The sequence below is a fragment of the Sciurus vulgaris genome (genome assembly GCF_902686455.1).
Source record: "Sciurus vulgaris genome assembly, chromosome: 10".
Taxonomy (NCBI): Eukaryota; Metazoa; Chordata; class Mammalia; order Rodentia; family Sciuridae; genus Sciurus; species Sciurus vulgaris.
In genome coordinates, this window is record NC_136470.1 from 121,289,731 (window position 1) to 121,312,706 (window position 22,976).

At 39.7% G+C, this 22,976-nt stretch overlaps 1 protein-coding gene across 1 annotated transcript; it reads left to right on the forward strand.

Annotated features, from left to right (window-relative positions):
- The first annotated feature begins 9 nt into the window (after positions 1 to 9).
- On the forward strand, positions 10 to 21,748 carry SRPRB (SRP receptor subunit beta). Its single transcript, XM_079156046.1, has 7 exons — positions 10 to 225; positions 864 to 958; positions 2,450 to 2,527; positions 12,075 to 12,157; positions 15,575 to 15,711; positions 16,836 to 16,890; positions 20,656 to 21,748. The coding sequence occupies exons 1-7, from the start codon at positions 72 to 74 to the stop codon at positions 20,867 to 20,869; spliced, it is 816 nt and encodes a 271-aa protein (XP_079012172.1). The 5' UTR covers positions 10 to 71; the 3' UTR covers positions 20,870 to 21,748.
- Positions 21,749 to 22,976: the final 1,228 nt, after the last annotated feature.

Sequence of the window (22,976 nt, forward strand, 5' to 3'; positions counted from 1 at the left end):
CTGCGGCCCGCGCCTGCGCAGAGCCCAGGGCCACGTCGCTTTTGCAGCTCCTGAGAACACGCGCCTCCTTCATGGCTTCCGCGGATTCCCGGCGGGTGGGAGATAGTGGCGGTGCCGGGGGCACCTTCCAGCCCTACCTAGACTCCTTGAGGCAAGAGCTGCAGCAGAGGGACCCGACGCTGTTGTCAGTACTGGTGTCGCTCCTTGTAGTGCTGCTGACGCTGGGTAAAGAGGCGGCGGGTGATTATGGTGGGTGCGGGGTGGCAGGGGTCGGGTCAGCTGCTACGCTTCAGCGGGCCCAGGAGCCGAGAGGGCATCTTGGTGACGTCTAGACTGTGAGATTCGACCCTTCTCTCCTCCCACTCTCTTGTCTGACGCAGCGGGAGCAGCCCTGCTTTAAAGGGGGATCCCGGGCGACCCCGGGAGTGACGTCCTGGTGCTTGGGACACGCGTTACCCTTTATCCACTCCTGTGAAGCCTGGGCGCGCGGTCCTTCCCTTTCCATCATTACCGCCGAGCCCCACAGCGTTTTTACACCAATTTTGAGCCTTCTGTGCTTGCGAGCGGGGCTCTGGGAATACAAAAGTTAAAAAGATACCCCTTGAGGTATCCACGCTCAGGTAACAGATGTAGACACACAAGAATTGACAGTTGATAGTGGCTGCACTCAGTGGGTGCCTAACTAACGATTATAAATGGTGCTAATAACAATAAAAGTGAATTTCAGGTGAATGCACTATGTTATCGTAACTATCTTTTAATACTGTTGATTATCAAGGCAAATATATATACTTATATATATTATATATACATATATATGTTATATATACTTTTTTTTTTTTTTTTTTCCTTCCCCCTGACAGTGCTCTGGAAGTTCATCTGGAGCAGAAAGAGCAGTCAGAGAGCTGTTCTCCTTGTTGGTCTTTGTGACTCCGGGAAAACATTGCTGTTTGTCAGGGTAAGTGCTTTGATTTATTCCTCTATTAAACTGAGTAGAGGCATCCCAGTATTCCTGTGGTTTCATGTTTTGTTTGGCAAAAGAAACTATACTGGCAAATTTGGTGTTAATTCTAGACTTTGGAGAACAAAAAGACTCTTGGAAATTCTATAAACTAAAATTTTAGCCATTTGTTTCTTTTATTTTTTTCCCCCTTACCAGACACTGATATTTAGTTCTTATAACATTACAAGATTTTTCTATAAATGTTTAGTGGCTAAGGATGCCAGATAAAGACTTATAAACCTGTGATTACTTAAAATTCACAGTTCATCATGTAACAAACCCTTCTGACAACATGTAAAAGACTGTTTAAAAAAGTGTTTTCAAATTTTGGGAATTTTTTGGATTTTGGAATATTTGCAACAGTAGCCAAACTATAGTTGCATTTGGTCCATGACTTGATAAATGCAGTTACATTCCAGTCTGCTGATGCTTTCCCCAATAAATTTATTGTCATTAAATCTGACACATGACATGAATGTTGGTTGATATTTTTGTGTTCACAAGAGGAAAATGAAACCATAAAAATATGTCAGACTTTATTTAGTCATTCATCAATGACATGAACAATTACTTTGATGAATCAGGTAATACTGGAGGAATACTCTCTCTGTCTTGTGCTAACCAAATGTAATGGCTTCAGAGACAACACAGTTTTAAGTTTAACCTGCATTATTAACCTTTCTTTATCACTTTCTTAAGTCTAAACAGCCTATAAAACAATAAACAAAGCTCCAAATTGTGGGATTTGCTGATTTTATAGTGTAAGTACTCCTAGCATGACTATTTTCAAATTACCAATCCAGCCTTATTGATTATTTTTTTAAAGGATGATCCTTCTTTAACAGTTTAGGCTAGTTAGGTTTCTTTTCACGAATACTTACTTTTAATGTATACAGCATTTTTATTTTATTTTTTTTTATTATTTTTGAGATAAGATCTCACCAAGTTGCATAGAGCTTTGCTAAATTGCAGAGGCTAGCTTTAAATTTGCAGTCCTCCTGCCTCAGCCTCCTGAGTTCCTGGGATTACAGGTGCGCACCAACACACCCTGCTGTTTTCAGTATTTTTAACTATGTGTTTTACTATGAGAATAGGGCAGGTTTTCTGCTTATACTTCCTTTGGACAGTAGAAGTTTTTTTCCTTCCACTAAGGAAATATAATCCCAAGTTATTTATGATGGTTAAAAATGTTTACAGAAGGGCAATAAATTTGGCCACTAAACATGGTTTGAAAATAGTATATTTTTTTCTCCCATTGAAGAGAGGGGAATGAAGTTTGCAGTTTTTCTGCAGGTCAAAAACAATTTTAAATCTTTTTCAGCTGTGACAAGCAGCGTTTATTTATTTGCCCTTCAGCCTGGGAAGGTAGAACATTATTATTACTCATTAGGTTTGCTGTTACTATTAATATGTTCACTCTGATCTCTCCCATCTTATTTTTTACAGCTATTAACAGGCCTTTACAGAGATACTCAGACTTCCATTACTGACAGCTCTGCTGTGTACAGAGTCAACAATAACAGGGTAAGATATTACTGCAGTGTTAAGAGTCTGACAGTCTGACTGGAATGAATTAGTCTGAGCATGTAGGTACCATTTGAACTTTATTTTTATAGGAAATATACTTTATGTGACAAATTCTGCTCTTTGTAGTCTGGGGGCCAATGTAGTCATGTCTGCCTCTTCTTTGTGTAGTCACTTATGTACCATAATGTTACATCACATTTTATTATTTTTTTCTTTTTGTCTTCTTTCCAACTTAAGGAATGGGCATTAAACCTTTTTCTTTTATGTTTTAAATAGATAATATATATACATGGAACAAAAAATTGAAAAGTAACTTTTCCTTTTCTAATCCCACTACCCAGTCTTGTCTTTAGAAGCATTAGCTGTTGTTATTTTTGTTTGTAAGCTTCTAAATGTTCAATGCATATACAACTGTATCTATCTATCTATATATACTTTAATTATATTTTTTTCTTAACACTCTTTTTTGCCCATAATTTTTTTCATTTAACATTATAATCAATATACCTTCACTTTTTTCCTCCTACATTTAAACACATGGTACTATTTAGCTAATTTATGAACTGCATAGTATTTCACTATGTGACTGAAATTGATGTAATCAAAGCCCTCCTAATATTCAGTGTTGTTTGTGGTTATGATCTTTTGCCTTTATAAACTGTTGTAATGGATATCTTGAAGAGTATATGTGAGTACTTTGAGAAATACCCATAAAAAACATGAGAAAGACTTTTATAGAATGTAGACAGTGACTGGTAGGTCAATTATAATGCTTAGTGAATTTTGGTGAGTGAGTGGAGTGATGGTTGGGTGACTGATTGGAGGGGTGGAAGGTCAGAAGGACAGTGACTTAGAATTGTGATCTTAGAACCCTTTCCCCCTTCATCTTGTGCCACTTCTCCTATCTGGTTCCTCCAGAATTAAACATTGTAGGCAAAGATAAAGGGACATCCATTTAAATATCTCAGAAGTATTTTTGTTTATTTGAATGATGGCACTTTTCCCGACCAAAACCTCTTTAAATTTCCAAGAATTTGGATTTTGAAACTTCAGGTTTAGGAGATCATTAGTTCTGAGGGTCCTTTACTGGATTTTTTAAAGTGGGATAGTCCAGGGTATATTTTAGACCTGTATCTCTCAGTGCATTAGCTACTGACCCTGAGTGACTATTGAGCACCTGAAACATGATGAGTCCAAATAGAGGGGCACTGTAAGTGCAAAGTACACACTAGATTTTGAAGAACCAGTGTGATAAAAAGAACATAAGCTCTCAATATCTTGAATTCTTATTACATGTTAATATTTTTGATATACTTGATTGTATAACTTATTTAAATTAATTTTACTTATTTTTACTTTTTTAAATGTTTACTAGAAAATTTAAGATTACATGTAGCTTTTATTATATTTTTGTTGAACTATTCCTCCCTTTTTTTTTTTAACCTCTGCTCCCATCCCCTTAGGTTGAGATTTAGTCTCTCTAGGTAGTAATGTACCTAGTCATGAACCTTCTGAATTGCTAATACTCTGTGGTTCAGTGTAGGTCCTAATTTGGGTTCACCAAACTCTTATTAGTATTTTGAAAAGGCTAGTAGGTATTTGTATTTGTCTGAAAAGAACTGCCTTGGTTATCTGAAAGGCCATAATGAATCCAGCTGGAATTACGTCAGATCTGTACATAATACCGATTCCCTTCTGTTGAACCATGGTCATGGTTGGCAGTAAACATGTGAGGAAAGGTTGATGAGTCTCATGCTTGTATCAGAGCCACATCTGAGTCTTGTCACTGAGCACAGCCATATCTACAGTGATTATAAGGTCAAGGATGAAGTCCTGGAATGGTGAATTTAATAGGCATAATATACTTGCTCAATAGGAGTTCAAGAATTGGCACAAAATATTGACAGAAATAAATGGTGTGGGGGTTTTCAAGATGGCGGCCTAGAGGGTGGCTGCATTACGTGTTGCTCCAGAACTCAGGATTCAAGAGAGGAGATATTGAGACGCTTGGGACCAACTCAAAGTAGCCGGGTGACTCTCACCCCCTGGGGGGGCATCCCGGATGGTACGGGGGTCCCGGAACGCAGGAAACTTTGTGAAGTAGAACTGCCGGCGAGACGCCCCTCCCCCCGCTGGAGCGCCATAGAGGAGGCCCCTCGGCACAGCGCTGGGAGTCGGAGCAGCCACTGGGGCTCCGGCGGCTGCCCGGGGAAGGAGTGGCGGGGAGAACTGTGTGGACTCAGGACACCGGGGCCTGCCCTGAGGAGGAGGAGAGGAGCGTGGCCACTTGGATTCGGAGAGACTGTGCCAGAGCTGCAGGCGGTTGCCAGAGGAGAAGCCGCGCGGCGAGCTGTTTGGAATCAGAACGACGCTTCTGAACACCGGGGCCTGCCCTGAGGACAAGGAGGAAGAGGAGCGGCCGCTTGGATTCGGGTGACTATACGGGAACTACAGGCGGTTGCCAGAGAAGGGGCTGCGTGGCGAGCTGTTTGGACCCTGACCACTTCTGAACCCCGGGGCCTGCCCGGAGGAGTAGGAGAAGGAGGAGAAGGAGCGCGGCGGGTCCTTTGGACTCGCAGTGACTGCATTAGCGCTCCAGGCGGCTGCTCAGAGGAGAAGGCGAGTGGTGAGTTGTTTGGTCTTAAAGTGACAGCTCCTGAACACAGGGGGGCTGCCTGGAGGAGAAGCGTGGTGGGATGCTTGGTCTTGAGGGACCACACCAGAGCTCCGGGCGGTTGCCCAGAGGACCCGTGCAGCGGGTCACGTGGATTCAGAGCCACTCAGAGGGACTGCTCCTGAACACCCGGGGGGTTATCCGGAGAAGGAGGAGGAACGGGCAGGGTCACTTCGACTCGGAGTGATTGATTGCCCTGGGCTACGGGTGGTTGGTGGGAGGAGGAGGCACGAAGTGAGTTTCTTGGACTCCTAGTGACCGCACCGGCATACTGGGCGGCTGTCTGGAGGAAGAGGCCTGTGGCAGGTCTCTGGGACTCAGAGCGATTGTTCGGGGCCACAGGTGGCTGCTCAGAGGAGGGGCCACGCAGCCAGGCGATTAGGTGCAGAACAGGGTCCCAGGATCTAGGAGGCTTCTGGGTGGAAGAGCCGCACAGAGACAGGCTTAGGGCGGAGCGAAGGTTCCAGGCCTATGGGCAAATTCTCTGAGGAGGGGCAGCCTAAGGAGATTCATCTGCGAAGGGTGAGGCTCCCAGGCCCAGGAGGTAGGGCCGGGCCCCTGGAAACTTTGCAGAGGAAGGCAGCCCAGCCCAGGCAGTAGCTGTAAATTGAGGGGAACCTCTAGGAGGAAACTGACCAGCGAGACCTCCCCACCGGGTGAGTCTTCCCTGCTGGGTGAGGTTTCCCACAAGGACGGTAAAACCAGAGACTCAGGCCCAAACAGGCCTTGCCTCAGCCCACAGCCTAGGTCCCCTTTGGATGACCATTGGTCAACAAGTGGAGGCACCTCCGCCCACTAGCAGGGAATATACCCCACCTGAAGGCCACCACTCCTAGAGAGGCAGCTTCCTTGTGGAGCACCGCATTATCAACCTCCTCCAAGACTTCAGCCTACTGAAGGCTAAGAGGGGATATATATAGAAATCTTCAGGGACATTGTAAATCAACAGAGGAAATCTGCAATATCTCAGCGGTCCACTGATATCTGAACAACATGAGAAAACAAGGAAAGAAAATGCTGCAAACAAATCTAGATGTTACATCAATAAAACCCAATGACAGCATGGCAGAAGAAATGACAGAAAAGGAGTTCAGAATGTACATAATTAAAATGATCAGAGAAGCAAACGAGGAGATGAAAGAGCAAATGCAAGCATTGAATGATGAGATGAAAGAGCAAATGCAAGCATTGATTGATCGCACCAATCGACAGTTAAAAGAGCAAATACAGGAAGCAAAAGATCATTTCAATAAAGAGTTAGAGATATTGAAAAAAAACCAAACAGAAATCCTTGACATGAAGGAAACAATAAACCAAATTAAGAACTCCATAGAAAGCATATCCAATAGGATAGAACACCTGGAAGACAGAACTTCAGACATTGAAGACAAAATATTTAACCTTGAAAACAAAGCTGAACAAACAGAGAAGATGGTAAGAAATCATGAACAGAATCTACAAGAACTATGGGATATCATGAAAAGGCCAAATTTAAGAATTATTGGGATTGAGGAAGGCCTAGAGAAACAAACCAAAGGAATGAACAACCTATTCAATGAAATAATATCAGAAAATTTCCCAAATCTGAAGAATGAAATGGAAAATCAAGTTCAAGAGGCTTACAGGACTCCAAATACACAAAATTACAACAGACCCACACCAAGGCACATTATAATGAAAATACCTAACATACAAAATAAAGACAGAATTTTAAAGGCTGTGAGAGAAAAGAACCAAATTACATTCAGGGGGAAACCAATACGCATATCAGCAGATTTTTCAATCCAGACCCTAAAAGCTAGAAGGTCCTGGAACAACATTTTTCAAGCCCTGAAAGAAAATGGATGCCAACCAAGAATCTTATACCCAGCAAAACTTACCTTCAAATTTGACGATGAAATAAAATCCTTCCATGATAAACAAAAGCTAAAAGAATTTACAAAAAGAAAGCCAGCATTACAGAACATTCTCAACAAAATATTCCATGAGGAAGAGATGAAAAACAAGAAGCAAATCAGCAAAGGGAGGAATTATCCTAAAGGAATTGTCAAATAAAGGAGGAAACAAGTTGTGTCAAACAAATAAATAAACAAAATTTTAAAAATGAACCAAATGACCGGGAAACCAAATCATTTCTCTATAATAACCCTGAACGTTAATGGCCTGAATTCATCAATCAAAAGACATAGACTGGCAGACTGGATTAAAAAGAAAGATCCAACAATATGTTGCCTGCAAGAGACTCACCTCATAGAAAAAGATACCCATAGATTAAAGGTGAAAGGATGGGGAAAAACATACCATGCACATGGACTCAGCAAAAAAGCTGGAGTATCCATCCTCATTTCCAATAATGTGGACTTCAAGCCAAAGTTAGTCAGAAGGGATAAAGAAGGTCATTTCATACTGCTTAAGGGAAGCATAAATCAGCAAGATATAACAATCATAAACATCTATGCCCCAAACAGTGGCTCATCTATGTATGTCAAACAAATCCTTCTCAATTTCAGAAACCAAATAGACCACAACACAATAATACTAGGTGATTTTAACACGCCGCTCTCACCAATGGACAGATCTTCCAGACAAAAATTGAGCAAAGAAACCATAGATCTCAACAACACAATCAATAATTTAGACTTAACGGACATTTATAGAATATTCCATCCAACCAAGAGTGAATACACTTTCTTCTCAGCAGCACATGGATCCTTCTCTAAAATAGACCATATATTATGCCACAAAGCTAATGTTAGCAAATACAAGAAGATAGAGACACTAGCATGTATTCTATCAGATCATAATGGATTGAAGTTAGAAATAAATGAAAGAGTAAAACACAGAAACTATTCCAATATCTGGAGATTAAACAATATGCTATTATATGATGAATGGATAACAGAAGATATTAGGAAGGAAATTAAAAAATTCTTAGAGGTAAATGAGAACAAAGAAACATCATATCAAAACCTCTGGGACACTATGAAAGCAGTACTTAGAGGGAAATTTATTTCATGGAGCGCATTTAATAAAAGAAGTAAAACTCAACAAATAAACAACCTAACACTACAGCTCAAAGCCTTAGAAAAAGAAGAACAGAACAGCACCAAAAGTAGTAGAAGACAGGAAATTGTTAAACTCAGAGCTGAAATCAATGAAATTGAAACAAAAGAAACAATACAAAAAATTGACAAAATAAATAGTTGGTTCTTCGAAAAAATAAACAAAATTGATAAACCTTTAGCCACACTAACAAAGAGAAGACGAGAGAAAACCCAAATCACTAAAATTCGGAATGAACAAGGAAATATCACTACAGACAGGATGGAAATACAAAACATAATTAGAAGCTATTTTGAAAATCTATACTCCAACAAAATAGAAAATTTCGAAGACATCAACAGGTTTCTAGAGACATATGAATTGCCTAAACTGAATGAGGAGGACATAAACAATTTAAATAGACCAATTTCAAGTACTGAAATAGAAGAAGTCATCAAAAGCCTACCAACAAAGAAAAGTCCGGGACCAGATGGGTTCTCAGCCGAGTTCTACAAAACCTTTAAGGAAGAGCTCATTCCAATACTTCTCAAAGTATTCCATAAAATAGAAGAGGAGGGAACCCTCCCAAACTCATTCTATGAAGCCAATATCACACTGATACCTAAACCAGACAGAGACTCATCAAGGAAAGAAAATTTCAGACCAATATCCTTAATGAACATCGACGCAAAAATTCTCAACAAAATTTTAGCAAATCGCATACAAAAACATATTAAAAGATAGTGCACCATGATCAAGTGGGTTTCATCCCAGGGATGCAAGGTTGGTTCAACATCAGGAAATCAATAAACGTAATTCACCATATTAATAGACTTAAAGTCAAGAATCACATGATTATTTCAATAGATGCAGAAAAAGCATTTGATAAAATACAGCACCCCTTCATGCTCAAAACACTAGAAAAAATAGGGATAGTGGGAACATTCCTTAATATTGTAAAGGCCATTTATGCTAAGCCCATGGCTAATATCATTCTAAATGGTGAAAACCTGAAAGCATTCCCCCTAAAAACTGGAACAAGGCAGGGATGCCCTCTTTCACCACTTCTATTCAACATCGTTCTTGAGACTCTGGCCAGAGCAATTAGACAAACCAAAGAAATTAAAGGGATACGAATTGGAAAAGAAGAACTCAAACTATCCCTGTTCGCTGATGACATGATTATATATTTAGAGGAACCTGGAAATTCCACCAGAAAACTCTTAGAACTCATAAGTGATTTCAGTAAAGTAGCAGGTTACAAGATCAATGCCCATAAATCCAATGCATTTTTATACATAAGTGATGAATCTTCAGAAAGAGAAATTAGGAAAACTACCCATTCACAATAGCCTCGAAAAAAATAAATACTTGGGAATCAATCTCACAAAGAGGTGAAAGACCTCTACAATGAGAACTATACAACACTAAAGAAAGAAATTAAAGAACACCTTAGAAGATGGAAAGATCTTCCATGTTCTTGGATAGGAAGAATTAATATTGTCAAAATGGCCATACTACCTAAAGTGCTATACAAATTCAATGCAATTCCAATTAAAATCCCAATGACGTACCTTACAGAAATAGAGCAGGCAATTATGAAATTCATCTGGAAGAATAAGAAACCCAGAATAGCTAAAGCAATCCTTAGCAGGAAGAGTGAAACAGGGGGTATTGCAATACCAGATCTTCAACTCTACTACAAAGCAATAGTAACAAAAACGGCATGGTATTGGTACCAAAATAGAAAGGTAGATCAATGGTACAGAATAGAGGACACGGACACAAACCCAAATAAATACAATTTTCTCATACTAGACAAAGGGGCCAAAAATATGCAATGGAGAAAAGATAGCCTCTTCAACAAATGGTGCTGGGAGAATTGGAAATCCATATGCAACAGAATGAAACTAAACCCATATCTCTCACCATGCACGAAACTAAACTCAAAATGGATTAAGGACCTCGGAATCAGACCAGAGACCCTGCAGATTATAGAAGAAAAAGTAGGTCCAAATCTTCATCTTGTTGGTCTAGGACCAGACTTCCTTAACAGGACTCCCATAGCACAAGAAATAAAAGCTAGAATCAACCACTGGGATAGATTCAAACTAAAAAGCTTTCTCTCAGCAAAGGAAACTATCAGCAATGCGAAGAAAGAGCCTACAGAGTGGGAGAATATCTTTGCCAATCATACTTCAGATAGAGCACTAATCTCCAGAATCTATAAAGAACTCAAAAAACTCTACTCCAAGAATTCAAACAGTCCAGTCAACAAATGGGCTAAGGAAATGAATAGACACTTCACAGAAGAAGATCTACAAGCAATCAACAAACATATGGAAAAATGTTCAACATCTCTAGTAATAAGAGAAATGCAAATCAAAACCACCCTAAGGTTCCATCTCACCCCAATTAGAATGGCGATTATCAAGAATACGAGCAACAACAGGTGTTGGCGAGGATGTGGGGAGAAAGGTACACTCATACACTGCTGGTGGGGCTGCAAATTAGTGCAGCCACTATGGAAAGCAGTGTGGAGATTCCTTAGAAAACTTGGAATGGAACCACCATTTGACCCAGCTATCCCACTCCTTGGCCTATACCCAAAGGACTTAAAATCTGCATACTACAGAAATACAGCCACATCAATGTTCATAGCTGCTCAATTCACAATAGCTAGACTGTGGAACCAACCTAGATGCCCTTCAATTGATGAGTGGATAAAGAAACTGTGGTATATATATACTATGGAATATTACTCAGCCATAAAGAATGATAAAATTATGACATTTGCAGGCAAATGGATGAAATTGGAGAATATCATGCTAAGTGAGATAAGCCAATCTCAAAAGCCAAAGGACGAATGATATCGCTAATAAGTGGAGGTTGACACATAATGGGGGGGAGGGAAGGGTTAGAGTTAGGGTTAGGGAGGGGGGCAAGTATGGAGGAAGGAACTACTGTATAGAGGGTAAAGAGGGGTGGGAGGGGTGGGGGGAAGGGAAAAAAATAACAGAATGAATCAAACAACATTGCTCTATGTAAATTTATGATTACACAAATGGTATGCCTTTACGCCATGTAGAAACAGAGAAACAACATGTATCCCATTTGTTTACAATAAAAAAAAAAAAAAAGTAAAAAAAAAAAAAAAAAAAAAAGAAATAAATGGTGTGTCTGGTAAGCACATATCTAAGAATTAGGGGTGTGAATAATGAAAATGTACTTTGTTATAAAGATTAAGGATCCCAGTAATGGCAATATATGCTGTAAATTCTAAGGTATTTTTTGCATTATAAGTTTGTGAATATTCATTACTGTTGTTCACATGTTTTTGCTTTTATTCATACTGGTATCTCCTAAGCCTCAAATGGACCACACATTCCTGACCACCCCCGCCCCCAGTCAGGTTTCTTAAGAATCCTAAGAACAGTTATCAAAATTGTTACTTTTTATGTAATTTTACATCATGCTCATCTTTCTCATTATAATTGTTATACCAGGAACCACATCTTTGCTCACTATTATATCCCCAGAACTTTGACCAGTGTTTTATTTTTGTTGGGGGAGGTTGGTGTTGGGGATTCAATCCAGGACCTCATGCATGCTAGGTAAGCATTCTGCCAGTGAGCTGCATTCCCCAGCCCTTGGCTGGTTTTTTGTTTGAACATGCTCTATGAAAATTTATTCAATTTATTAATCAGAGTAACATTTGTTGGATTAATTAATTAATTAACTGGACTCCAGTATGATACACTTAATTTGATCATGATGTGCACATGGATCTGGACTGAAACATTAATACAGTATTGCTGCCATCCTCAGGGCAATAGCTTGACCTTGATTGACCTTCCTGGGCATGAGAGCTTGAGGCTTCAGTTCTTGGAGCGGTTTAAGTCTTCAGCCAGGTAAGTAGAAAGAAATGAAATAGGCTTGTTGGAGTCTGTACTGTGTATTGAGTCTGCACGTGTTGTTTGCTCTGGTGGAATTCTGGGGGCAGCATGGTGTCCTGCAGTAGAAAGAACTTGAAGCTTGGAGTCAGCCGTTTCTGGGTTGCAAGCCCTCCTTTGCTAGGATTGTGAAGATTGGATGAGATAATGCTTAAGGAGTGTTGAGTGTTTGGGAAGTGTGCCCTCATTATTATTAAAATTTACTCTGAAGATGAATTTAGTGACTTACAGGATTATTAACATTTGGGAAAAAATTTCAAAACTCTTTTGGGTCCCAGAAATTATTAAACTCTAACATTATATGTAAGTTTATTTCAAGAACAATGTTTTCATATGTATTTCAGTGTCTGCCCCCATGTTATTGACCCTTAAGTTCTTTACTAAAGTTCTTAGGCTGCATTTGCAAGTGCTTTCTTCATGTTTGATATCTAACATTGATGAGGACTGAAGAGGGAAATTAGTCTGACACATTTCAATGATATGAAGACATTTTAATGTCTCTGAATTTGAAACGCATCTTACAGTTGCAGTTATCACAGGTGTGATAGTTTAATTGGCAGCTTTTTCTCCTCTTAGTGGTTCCTGAAATGTTTCGTTTAATTGATGGCATCTTGGGTTTGAGGAATGAAGTAGTTGGTTCTTTCCTTTTTATTGAACATGTGTAGACTTAGATTTTGATATTGCTTCCTTACCTGCAAGATGGTGACAAGCAGTTTGTCTCAGAAGAGAATGTGATTTTTAATTCTTCAGACAATTTAGACAGATCTAGAATTGGTAAATCTTATCATGATTGGGTATTAATTTCCCATTGAATTTTTTTCTTTTTATGTTGTCAGTTACAAATATTTTGTAATTTGCAGTGTAGTCACTCTGTGATCCAAGGATTTTAGGTAAATAGAACATTCAAAACATGAAGCTACTGGGTGCAGTGGTTTACACCTGTAGTCGCAGCTGAGGCAGAAGGATCACAAGCTCAAGGCCAGCCTCAGCAAGTAGCAGGCTCCAAGCAACTTGGTGAGACTCTGTCTCAAAATAAAAAATAAAAAAGCGCTGGGGATGTGGCTCAGTGGTTAAGCACCCTTAGATTCAATCCCCATAAAAAAAGAAAAAGAAGATAAACCTGAGTTCTAAGAAATCTTAATCATAACAAATGCATATTAGAAAGACAGTGACTATATTGGTATGTGACTTTTATCAAAAGTCAAATTTCCTTAATCTCTGTTTCCCCCTTTACTTGCTTGAAATACTTTATTTCTACTCTTTTCATGGTTCTCCACCTGGCTCCCTCCTTTTTAGATATTGTACAACATTACATAAATCAATAATGCTAATTCCTTTTTCCTGAACCTGAAAATACTTTAACTCTGCTTTTCCTCACATCTTTCTTTTTCACCGTCAGTGGTTGCTGATTTTTGCCCTTACATTCAGTGATTAGTGAGACTTACCTGGATGCTTATGATTTCTTTCTTTTCCTTTTGCCAAGTTCTAGCATTCTGCTCTTTCCTTTTAGGATCTTTTTTTCTCTCAGTGTGTCTTTTAGAAGTTATTTCCAGAGAGAGTGAATGAGTAGTAAAATTTCTCATCTTTTTTTCATTTGAAGCTATCTTTATTTGGCACTGGAATGATGGTTTTAGCTGAGTATAAAGTCCTGGGTGGCAGTTATTTCCATGGTGACATGGAAGGTGTGACACAGAAGCAGTCTTCTGTGTCTACTGTTGCAGTCTCATTGTTATTTCTCTAAGAAATCTGTCTGGGTGTACATTCTGTCAAGGGGTGGGTTAGCTTTGTCATGTTTGGAATTTAAATGTGCTATCCCAGACTGGAGATTCCTATCTTTCTTCAGTTCTTAGAAATTTTCATTTTTCCCTCTTCAGGTTAGTGTCGTTTCTCCGTTCTCAGTTCACACATCTTGCAACTCTGTTGACATGATTGAACCTTACTATTTCTGCCATTCTTGTCTCTTGTATCTTCTGAATCTTTCTACTTTGCATATTGTGTGATACTCAGATTTGCTTTCTGGTTTACTGTGTACTTTTTAGCTAACCGTAATCTCTACTTAACTTTTTCATTGAGTTTTTAATTTCATTTACTATGGTTTTTTAAAATACTTATTTTTTTCCCCCAAATTGCCTGTTTCTTTTTATTATGTTTCCTAGGATTATGCTCTTAAGTAATTTTAACCATGTGTTTTGTAGATTACTCTGTTCTAATTTTGGGGTGCTTGTTATTCTCCTGCATAATTGTTTATTTTCTTCTGTGCTTTGTAATTTTTGGTCCAGAAGCCTTCAAGGGGGATGCATCATTGAAGTTGTGGTTGATAAACAATAGTGTATGAAAGCCTCCCTCGAGAAGGAGCTACATATTTCCATCTGTTGGGACCATAAAGGTTTAGAATATGGCCCAGTTTTTATGTAAATCTTTCCACTTAGGAATCTTACACCTGGAGAGAGTGTAGTCACACTCCATATCTGGAGGCCTGGTGTTTCAATTTCTTTCGGAATTATTTTCTGACCCTGGGCCTTCATTAGACTGCTTTTAAAAGTTGTAGGCTTGGTGCAGGGTGTTTGATTCTAGCTCCCCAGTGCATGTTAGCTAGTCTGTGACAGGAGTGTCTCCCTGTGGGCATTCAAACCATTGCCCCTAAAAAGCCTGATGTCTAGTTTCCCTGGGGCGCTGTACTTTAGCTCTGATATCTCTAGCACATGAAGATTCTCACTTGCTGCTTTAAGTCAAGCCCTTGCTGGTCATGCTGCTTCTAGTTCAGTTGCCCTCTAAAAAATTCTGTCTTCATTTAGGTACACTAATCTTTGCAAGACAAAAAAGCATAAACTTCACAGGTTGATGTATCACACCCTTTGCTGTGTGTGACCTGGTCCCTCTCACTCCCTCCTCTCCCTGTGTACCAGCTTGCCTTGAATTCTCCAAGGTATGTGTTTCACTTGTTTGTGCCTTGAACATACTATGTTCTGGACAGTCTGCCCTGATTTTTTTATCTAGTTAAAATTCAGCTTAACTGCTACATCCTCCTCAAGTTGTCTTTGACCTGGTCTCATTGAAATGATCACGTCTTTGCTCTAGTTACACCATGAGCATAGTTCTCTCCTGGCAGTTATCATACAGTTCTGGATGATTTCTTGGTCTTTGAGGGCAGACATCATTCCTCAGCTTCAGGCATTGAGACTCATGGTAGCACTCAGTAGTTGTTTTTGTTAAATGAAGATTGGCGTCCTGTGATTAACTGTACACAGACCTGCATTTGTGACGTTAGTATGTTATTCATCACAATTGAATCTGAAGAAATTAGGGATAGAGTTTTCAGGATAATGGTGCACTGCTGCGTGCTCACATGCCAGTTTTTCTCTTTTCTCCCTCTAGGGCTGTTGTGTTTGTCGTGGACAGCGCAGCATTCCAGCGGGAGGTGAAGGACGTGGCTGAGTTTCTGTATCAAGTCCTCATTGATAGTATGGGTCTGAAGAACACGCCATCATTCTTGATAGCCTGCAATAAGCAAGGTGCCATTGTGTTTTCTGCATTGTGATTTTTCTGGGATCACTATTAAGAATCAGTTAAAAAAAAAAAAAAACAAAAAGAATCAGTTCAGTTGTCCACAGTTGTTGGGGTTTGGAGACCATTGTAGTGTACTATAAATTGAAGAATTTTAAATCTTAAAACTTACTTCTACTCTCACCTTTTCACTCATCTTCTTACCAGACAATTCTAAGGATCCACAACAGAGGAACTGTTACCTCTTTTCCTTGGATATAGTGAATTTTGTTTTGTTTTGCTTTGTTTTGTTTTGTTTTTTAAGATCATAAATTATTTTACTTTAGCAAATTAAGTTTGTTAGATTGACGATGTGTCATATCAGTTGCTGGAGGGAGAGGATAGAGTCTCTCCTTCCAAACAAGTTTATCATTCAGCAAATTTTATCAAGGGGAGTTTGTAGAAATTTTACTTTAAACCCATAACCATTAAAAACTTTCTTTAAAAGTTTATAATATTAAAAACCCAATCAAACTGCCTTCAGTTTGTTGCCAGTAAAATAAGATAGACTGGTTGCTCTCTTTCACATATTAATTTCTGATTCTGTGAAGAGCCAAAGCATTTCTCAGAACTGCTTAAGTTATGTGTGATACCTAATCAGGGATGCAGTTATTAGCATCATTACCTGACCTTCTCTTGATTTATCTTATTTAGCCTGTAAGGGCAGCTAATGTTTATTGGCCTGGGTTTGTGGCCACACCAGGCCTCTTTCTTAGCTGTAGTGACGGCATGCTTTAACATCATTAGTAGCAGCTGGACACATGCTGAGTTTGCTTTTAAGTGACGAAGTAGGGTTTTGTGCATTGGAGTGAAAGTTCTTGGTAGAGTCAGAGCACTGGTAAGTTTTGTTTCTGTTAAACTGACTGGACTTATATATGTATTGAAAGGTCTGTAAGATGTGGAAAACTTAAGTCCATATTAGTGTCATCAGCAAAACATGTTTGTAAGCATTACTTTGGGAAAACCCATATATGCAAATCTACTTTATTAGAGAAGGAGGTAGTGATAAAAGCTCTTTTTAAAAAGGAGTGAGGAGAAACTTACTGATTTATGTTCGGGTTTAAACTACAACAGTGTTCTTATTTCTTTACAGATATTGCAATGGCAAAATCAGCAAAGTTAATTCAGCAACAGCTTGAGAAAGAACTGTAAGTATGAATAAAGCCTATTGGTTATACACGTTCACACATAGACTTTAAGCAGCATGTTCATATTTCTTTTGTCTGGTTGTGATAATCACAATTATAGTCTGAAGATTAGTGTGGAATATACTTACTAAATAATTTTTAAGAACCACCAATGGAATCATTAAAAGCATTAATGGGATATTTATAAGTATTTTTAAATTGCTTTTTTAAAAAATTTCTAAAATTTCCTTTTATTTACACATGACAGTAGAATGTATTTTGGTTATTTTTAAATTTCATGTAGAGAAGATTTATTGAAACGGTTTGCTCAATTTGTTTTACCACTATTCATAGTTGATATGAAAGATTTTAGAAACTAAAAAATGGTATACACCAATTGAGATCACTGTTATTTCAGTGAAAGAAGTGTTTGTTCACCACATAGCAATGCATATAAAACTGTGTTTAAATATGCATTTAAAAAATAATAAAACAAAAACTGAGGATCAGGAAAAAAGAAAGTAAACAATTTTAAAGCAATTGGAAATTATTGTTGACAGAATGAGGAAGAATATAAAAGAGTACTGTTTTGTAGCTTCTTGTATTGTTTTCAAGCTACTTGACAATGTTATTTACCCTGCTTTTAGTGTTTAAAAATTTGTAAATTGAGGTATAGCTTTTAAATTTTAAGGAGTCTAGCATGTCTTTGTATTATGCCAGTTTATAAGACCTAGCCAAAAGCTTGCTTAAATAGAAGAAATGATCACCATTATAGTAAAGCAAGTTACATTTTCTTCCTGATTTTGTGTAAGGACTTTTCATCCCCCGAATAAAAGGATCTGATGAGAAAAACTGTATAAATTCAGCTTCGAGAACTTTTCCCCCATCACGATCTACTTCTTTATTCATTTAACAAGCACCTAATGGTGCATGTAGCATATCCCAAAACCTGCTCTCTGCCGGATGCAGCTGTGCCAGGACAGATGTGTGCCTGTGCTCAGAGCCTACTCAGGATTTAGTCAGCTTGAGGAGTGGCAAACTCCTGTCTAAGGCCTGCTAGCTTAGAAGCTTGACATTTTTAAAGGGCAGTTTAAAAAAAGGAAAATACACAACAGAGACCAAATGTGGCTCACAAAGCCCCAAATGTTTAATTTCTGGCTCTTGACAGGGCAGTTTTGCTGGCCTGGCCTATGCTTCTCTCTGGATGCTTCCCTTCTGAAATTGCATGTCTGTCATCTCTCAAGGTTCCTTCTCTCGATGCCATAAACAGTGCGTGCCACTAGGCAAGGGACGTGGGAACAACTCGATGATTTGGTTTCTAAGATTGTGTTGCGTTTGTGGGGAATTATTTTGGGAGAACAAAAGCCATTATGATATTATTTGTGTTTCAGCGTTCTTTTTACTTTTTTTTTTTTTGACAGTGCAGCCCCAGGTCTTCCCATATTTAAAACCAGTTTTTCTTAGGCTATTTGCTTTTTACAGTAGGGTTAGAGGAAAACAGTATAGAAGGAAATGCTCTATTATAAGACAGTGAAGTAAAATGTTGAAAAGTTGTAAAGGTTAACATTAGTTAAATTAGAAATCTAGTTTTAGCTTGATTTTTTATTTGTGAGAATTAGGCCCTATCAGCTTTGAAGGAATTTAAAGTCTTGAATAATAAGGATTATTTCTTATAACCCTGTGGCAAAAGCTGGGTACATATGTTTTGCCTTTTTTTCCCTAAATTTATTTATTGTAACATAGCATAGATGTAAGAGTATTTTGACACATACGTTCAGTTTGAAGACTGTAGGATGGATGCCTGTGCACTCACCACCAGGCCTGGGAGGCCCTGGCTGTGTGTTCCTCCCCAAAAGATTTTCCCTCAGAAGGTAAAAGATATCCTCAATTTTCTGTTGTTGTTTTTTTTTTAAATTTTTTATTGTTTCTTTTTGGTTGTATATAACAATAAGATTCATTTTGACATAACTGAAAAAGTGTGGAATATAATTTGCTCAAATTCAGTCCCAGTCTTTCCCGTCTGTCCCCTTTTCCCTCTCCCTGTCCCCTTCCCTCTACTCTACTGATCTTTGTGCTATTTACTTGTAGATTTTTTTTTTGCTTTTGATTGGCATCTTGTGGATACACATGAGGTGAGATTCACTGGGGCCTATTCATGTATGAACATAGGAGAGTTAGGTTAGCTCCATTCCTCAGTTCTCCCTGTCCCTTCTCTTCATCCCCCTTAGCCTCATTCATTTAGCCCACTGGTCTTCCTTCTTTTGTGATGGAATTCCCTACCTCTTTTTTTCTCTTTCCCACTTTCTCTCTTTTTTCCTCCTTATTTTGGACTAGTTTCCACATATCAGAGAAAATACTTGACCTTTAGCTTTCTAGAGTTGGCTTATTTCGCTTAGCATGATGGTCTCCAGTTCCATCCATTTACCAGCACATGCCATGATTTCATTCTTCTTTATGGCTGAGTAATACTTCACTGTGTGTATGTACATTTATTTTTCTATTCATCTGTTGAAGGGCACCTTGGTTGATTATAGCTTGGGTATTGTAAATTGTGCTGCTATAAACATTGATGTGGCTGCATCATTAGAATATGTTGATTTTAGATCTTTTGGGTATGTACCGAGGAATGGGATAGCTGAGTCATATGGTTGTTCCACTTTCAGTTTTTTGAGAAGTCTCCATATTGTTTTCAGAGTGGTTGCATTAATTTGCAGTCCCACCAGCAATGTATGAGTGTACCTTTTCCCCACATCCTCCCCCACATTTACTGTTACTTGTAGTCTTAGTAATTGCCATTCTGACTGGAGTGAGACAAAATCATAATGTATTTGTTTTGCATTTTCCTGATTGCTGGAGATGTTGAACATTTTTTAATACATTTGTTGACCAGCTGTATTTCTTCTTTTGAGTAGTGTCTGCCAATTTATTATTATTTTTTGGTGTTAAGTTTTTGAGTTCTTTATGTATTCTGGATATTAATACACTGTCTGAGAAGCAGGTGGCAAATATTTTCTCCCATTCTGCAGGATGTCTCTTCACTTTCTTACTAATTTTGTGTGTTTTTTAAACTAGTTTTATTCTATGTGTATGTTCCTAAACAAGGTATTGTTTAGATTTTCCTGTGGTCTTCATTAATTTTTAAGCAACCTTATAGAACCAAGAAATGTTTTATTTTGTAAGAAAGTCAGCTGGTGTGGCAAGCATTCCTATGCTTCTGGGAGTAGAAAGGGAGAGGAAGGTTAGCAAATGTATTCTCCTGCACTGTTTTATCAGGGCCAGCAGGTGGCAGTAAGGTGACCTAAGTTGGGAAGGTTTTTGCAGGTGGAGAGGTTGGAGAATAGTTAATTGGGTCAAATTAGATAAAAGAGTCTGGAGTTTGTGGACTTATAAGCTCTATGTCCAGATAGACTCAAGGTTAAATAAATACCCTATCTAACCACACTTAGCTTTCAGAAATTAAGTTGTTATAACATTTATAGCATGAATTTTAGACTATTCTAAAATGGCAGAAGAGTCTAGTAGAAGGGGGCCTTGGGCTGAAAGAAAGTTGCTATGCCCTGAGTTCATTGCTGACCTGCTGCCACCTAGCTGAGAAAATTGGAGCTCCATCTCCCTGTCTGTTCAAGAGAGTTGTCTACAAATGCAAAGGATATTCAACAACCTTAAAAGCATAATTTACAGGTTCATGATAATCTACTCCTGAGCGAGTGCTGACGTATTTAGGAATATGATTTAATTGCTGTGTAAAGATTTTGTTTCCTGACTCCTTTTCCTTTTACCCCACAGCAACACCTTACGGGTTACCCGTTCTGCTGCCCCCAGCACACTGGATAATTCCAGCACCGTCCCTGCTCAGCTGGGAAAGAAAGGCAAAGAATTTGAATTCTCACAGTTGCCCCTCAAAGTGGAGTTCCTTGAGTGCAGTGCCAAGGGAGGAAGAGGGGACACCGGCTCTGCTGACATCCAGGACTTGGAGAAATGGCTGGCTAAAATTGCCTGAGGGCATATCAGAAGCACAGCCGTGGATGTGTGTGTGTGACTGGTGGTTTTGGATAAAAGGTAGTCTGGAATTGATAAAGAAGGGGTACAAGATATAGTTAGAAAGATTTCTTTATTTTGGAAACAAATTGCTGTTGACGGCAGCTTAGATTTTTTCTTGTTTTAAATTCAGTTCCCCCTTATTGCTCCCTTTCACACCAGTCTCCTCTGACTCATCTTCCCTTGATAAGGTGTATGTAACTTCCCTTTAGTGTGTTCTTGACTTGGGATTGAGATCTGTGTGACAGAACAGAATTCATAGAGAGGACATTATCATGAGACTGTGGTTATCTGAAATCTTCTGTTACCCTCTGCCTCTGTGCTTTGGTTCCTTTTCCTTGGAAACGGTCCTGCCTGTGTATGAAACTAGCTGATTTCCAGTCACCTCTGACATTCGCAGACCAATGCAGTGTCTAGTCCTTCATGAGTTCCCAGATTTACAGATACAGTTTCCCCATGTGAGAATAGCAAGGCTGAGGTGACAGTGGGTATGTTCTTCATCAGCTCAGTGACTTGTCCATACTCCAGTCTCTGCACTTTGGTTTCAAAAGCTTGTCAGTCTTTCCCAGAGGATAGAACTTGTAGATGCCAAATCTCTAAATGCCAAGAGTCTCATGTGGTCTAGTAGTCATACCATAGATCATAGGAAGAGTTAGACACTGCTCTGCTTTGTGAATGGCCGAGGGTTCCTGGGCTATGTGCGTGTGCTGCTCAGTCAGTTCCTATTTTGTACTCTTAGCTAGAATGTTGTGGAACAAATACAAGTGAAAAATGTTTTCTGTAGATTTTTGAAGTGCACATTTGTTCATGCTTTTAAAAAAAGGTTGCCTTTTCAAAGTGATGTTTTTTGCTGTCGTCTTAAACATTTGGATTTTTATAAGTGAGTAATATTCTCCTTGACAAATAAAACAACTGTCCAGCTCAAAGAATTAAATAGAATGATAACAGTGACAACAAATGGGAGCATGTGTTGGGGTCCAGGCCTAACTCCAAGTTACCTGAGCCCAAAGATTGCAGGGTACACAGGTGCAAACTCAACTGTCTTTACCTCACAGGTACAGGGTCTTACTAAGCTGCTCAGGCTGGCCTTCAACTTGTGATCCTTCTGCCTCAGCCTTCTGAATAGTTGGAATTTGCAGGCCCATGCCCAGCTGGGAAGGGCTTGGATGAAAGTTCAGTCTGTTCTCTACTTAGGTCATATCCTCTTGTGGCCCTGAAGCCATTCAGCCAAAGCAGGTCCATTTTTTTCATAAGATGGGAGGCATATGTGACCAGAGTAGAAAGTATTGTCAGGTTACAGGGACACACAGATTACCGCACAGCTGTATGTAACAGGAGGCTTGAACACCTTAGGAACTGGAGGTGCCTGAGCCACCTGGGTAGGGCACCTGGTGCAGATGCCTTCCTGTGCCCTGCTGAGGGAAAGGTGCAAGGAGGGCGGTTGCACCTCCTTGCCCCGGGCACTCTGTTGGTGAACAGGCCCACTTCTGGAATGGAATCTTCAGTGGGCATGGAGCACACCCACAGACAAGAGGGGTCTTGCCACTGACTTTACAATTCTTTATTCTGGGTCTTCATTTAAGCCCAGGCCTTTGCTTCTCTCACCATTACTGGGAGCTCCTGATGAACAAGAACTAGAAAGTCCTGGGGCCTGCCACTCCTCTGAATGCCTCTGTGGTCTGCCGTGGGTGACGCACTTGGCTATGTTCTGTTGACTTGAATACTGTTTCAGCTTTCTAAAAATATTTGAGTATGGCCTGTGGTGCCCTCCGTGAGCACCTCTGGGTGCCGCACTGTGCACTCAGGCAGGACGTCCGTCACAGCTCTGTCGTCACGTTCACGTCTGGGGACTCCCAGCAGTGCTTCCTAAGTGTGGCAGAGGCAGGGGCTGCTGGGCAACACCACGCCCAGGGAGAGCGCCCACTCCCTTTGCTGTGTGACGTCACCTTGCCCTGAACACCGTCATCTGGGGAAGGACTGCTTGTCCCGGAACAGCTTTCCTCTGGCCCACGCTGGCATCTACTGTGGTGGTCGGCCCTCTGCCCCTGCGCTCCCTTGCGCTGCTTCAC

Coding starts and splice junctions, on each gene's coding strand:
- SRPRB (XM_079156046.1), top strand. CDS start 72: ATGGCTTCCGCGGATTCCCGGCGGGTGGGAGATAGTGGCGGTGCCGGG. Junction 226..863: donor TGTAGTGCTGCTGACGCTGG/GTAAAGAGGCGG, acceptor TCCCCCTGACAG/TGCTCTGGAAGTTCATCTGG. Junction 15,712..16,835: donor GATAGCCTGCAATAAGCAAG/GTGCCATTGTGT, acceptor ATTTCTTTACAG/ATATTGCAATGGCAAAATCA.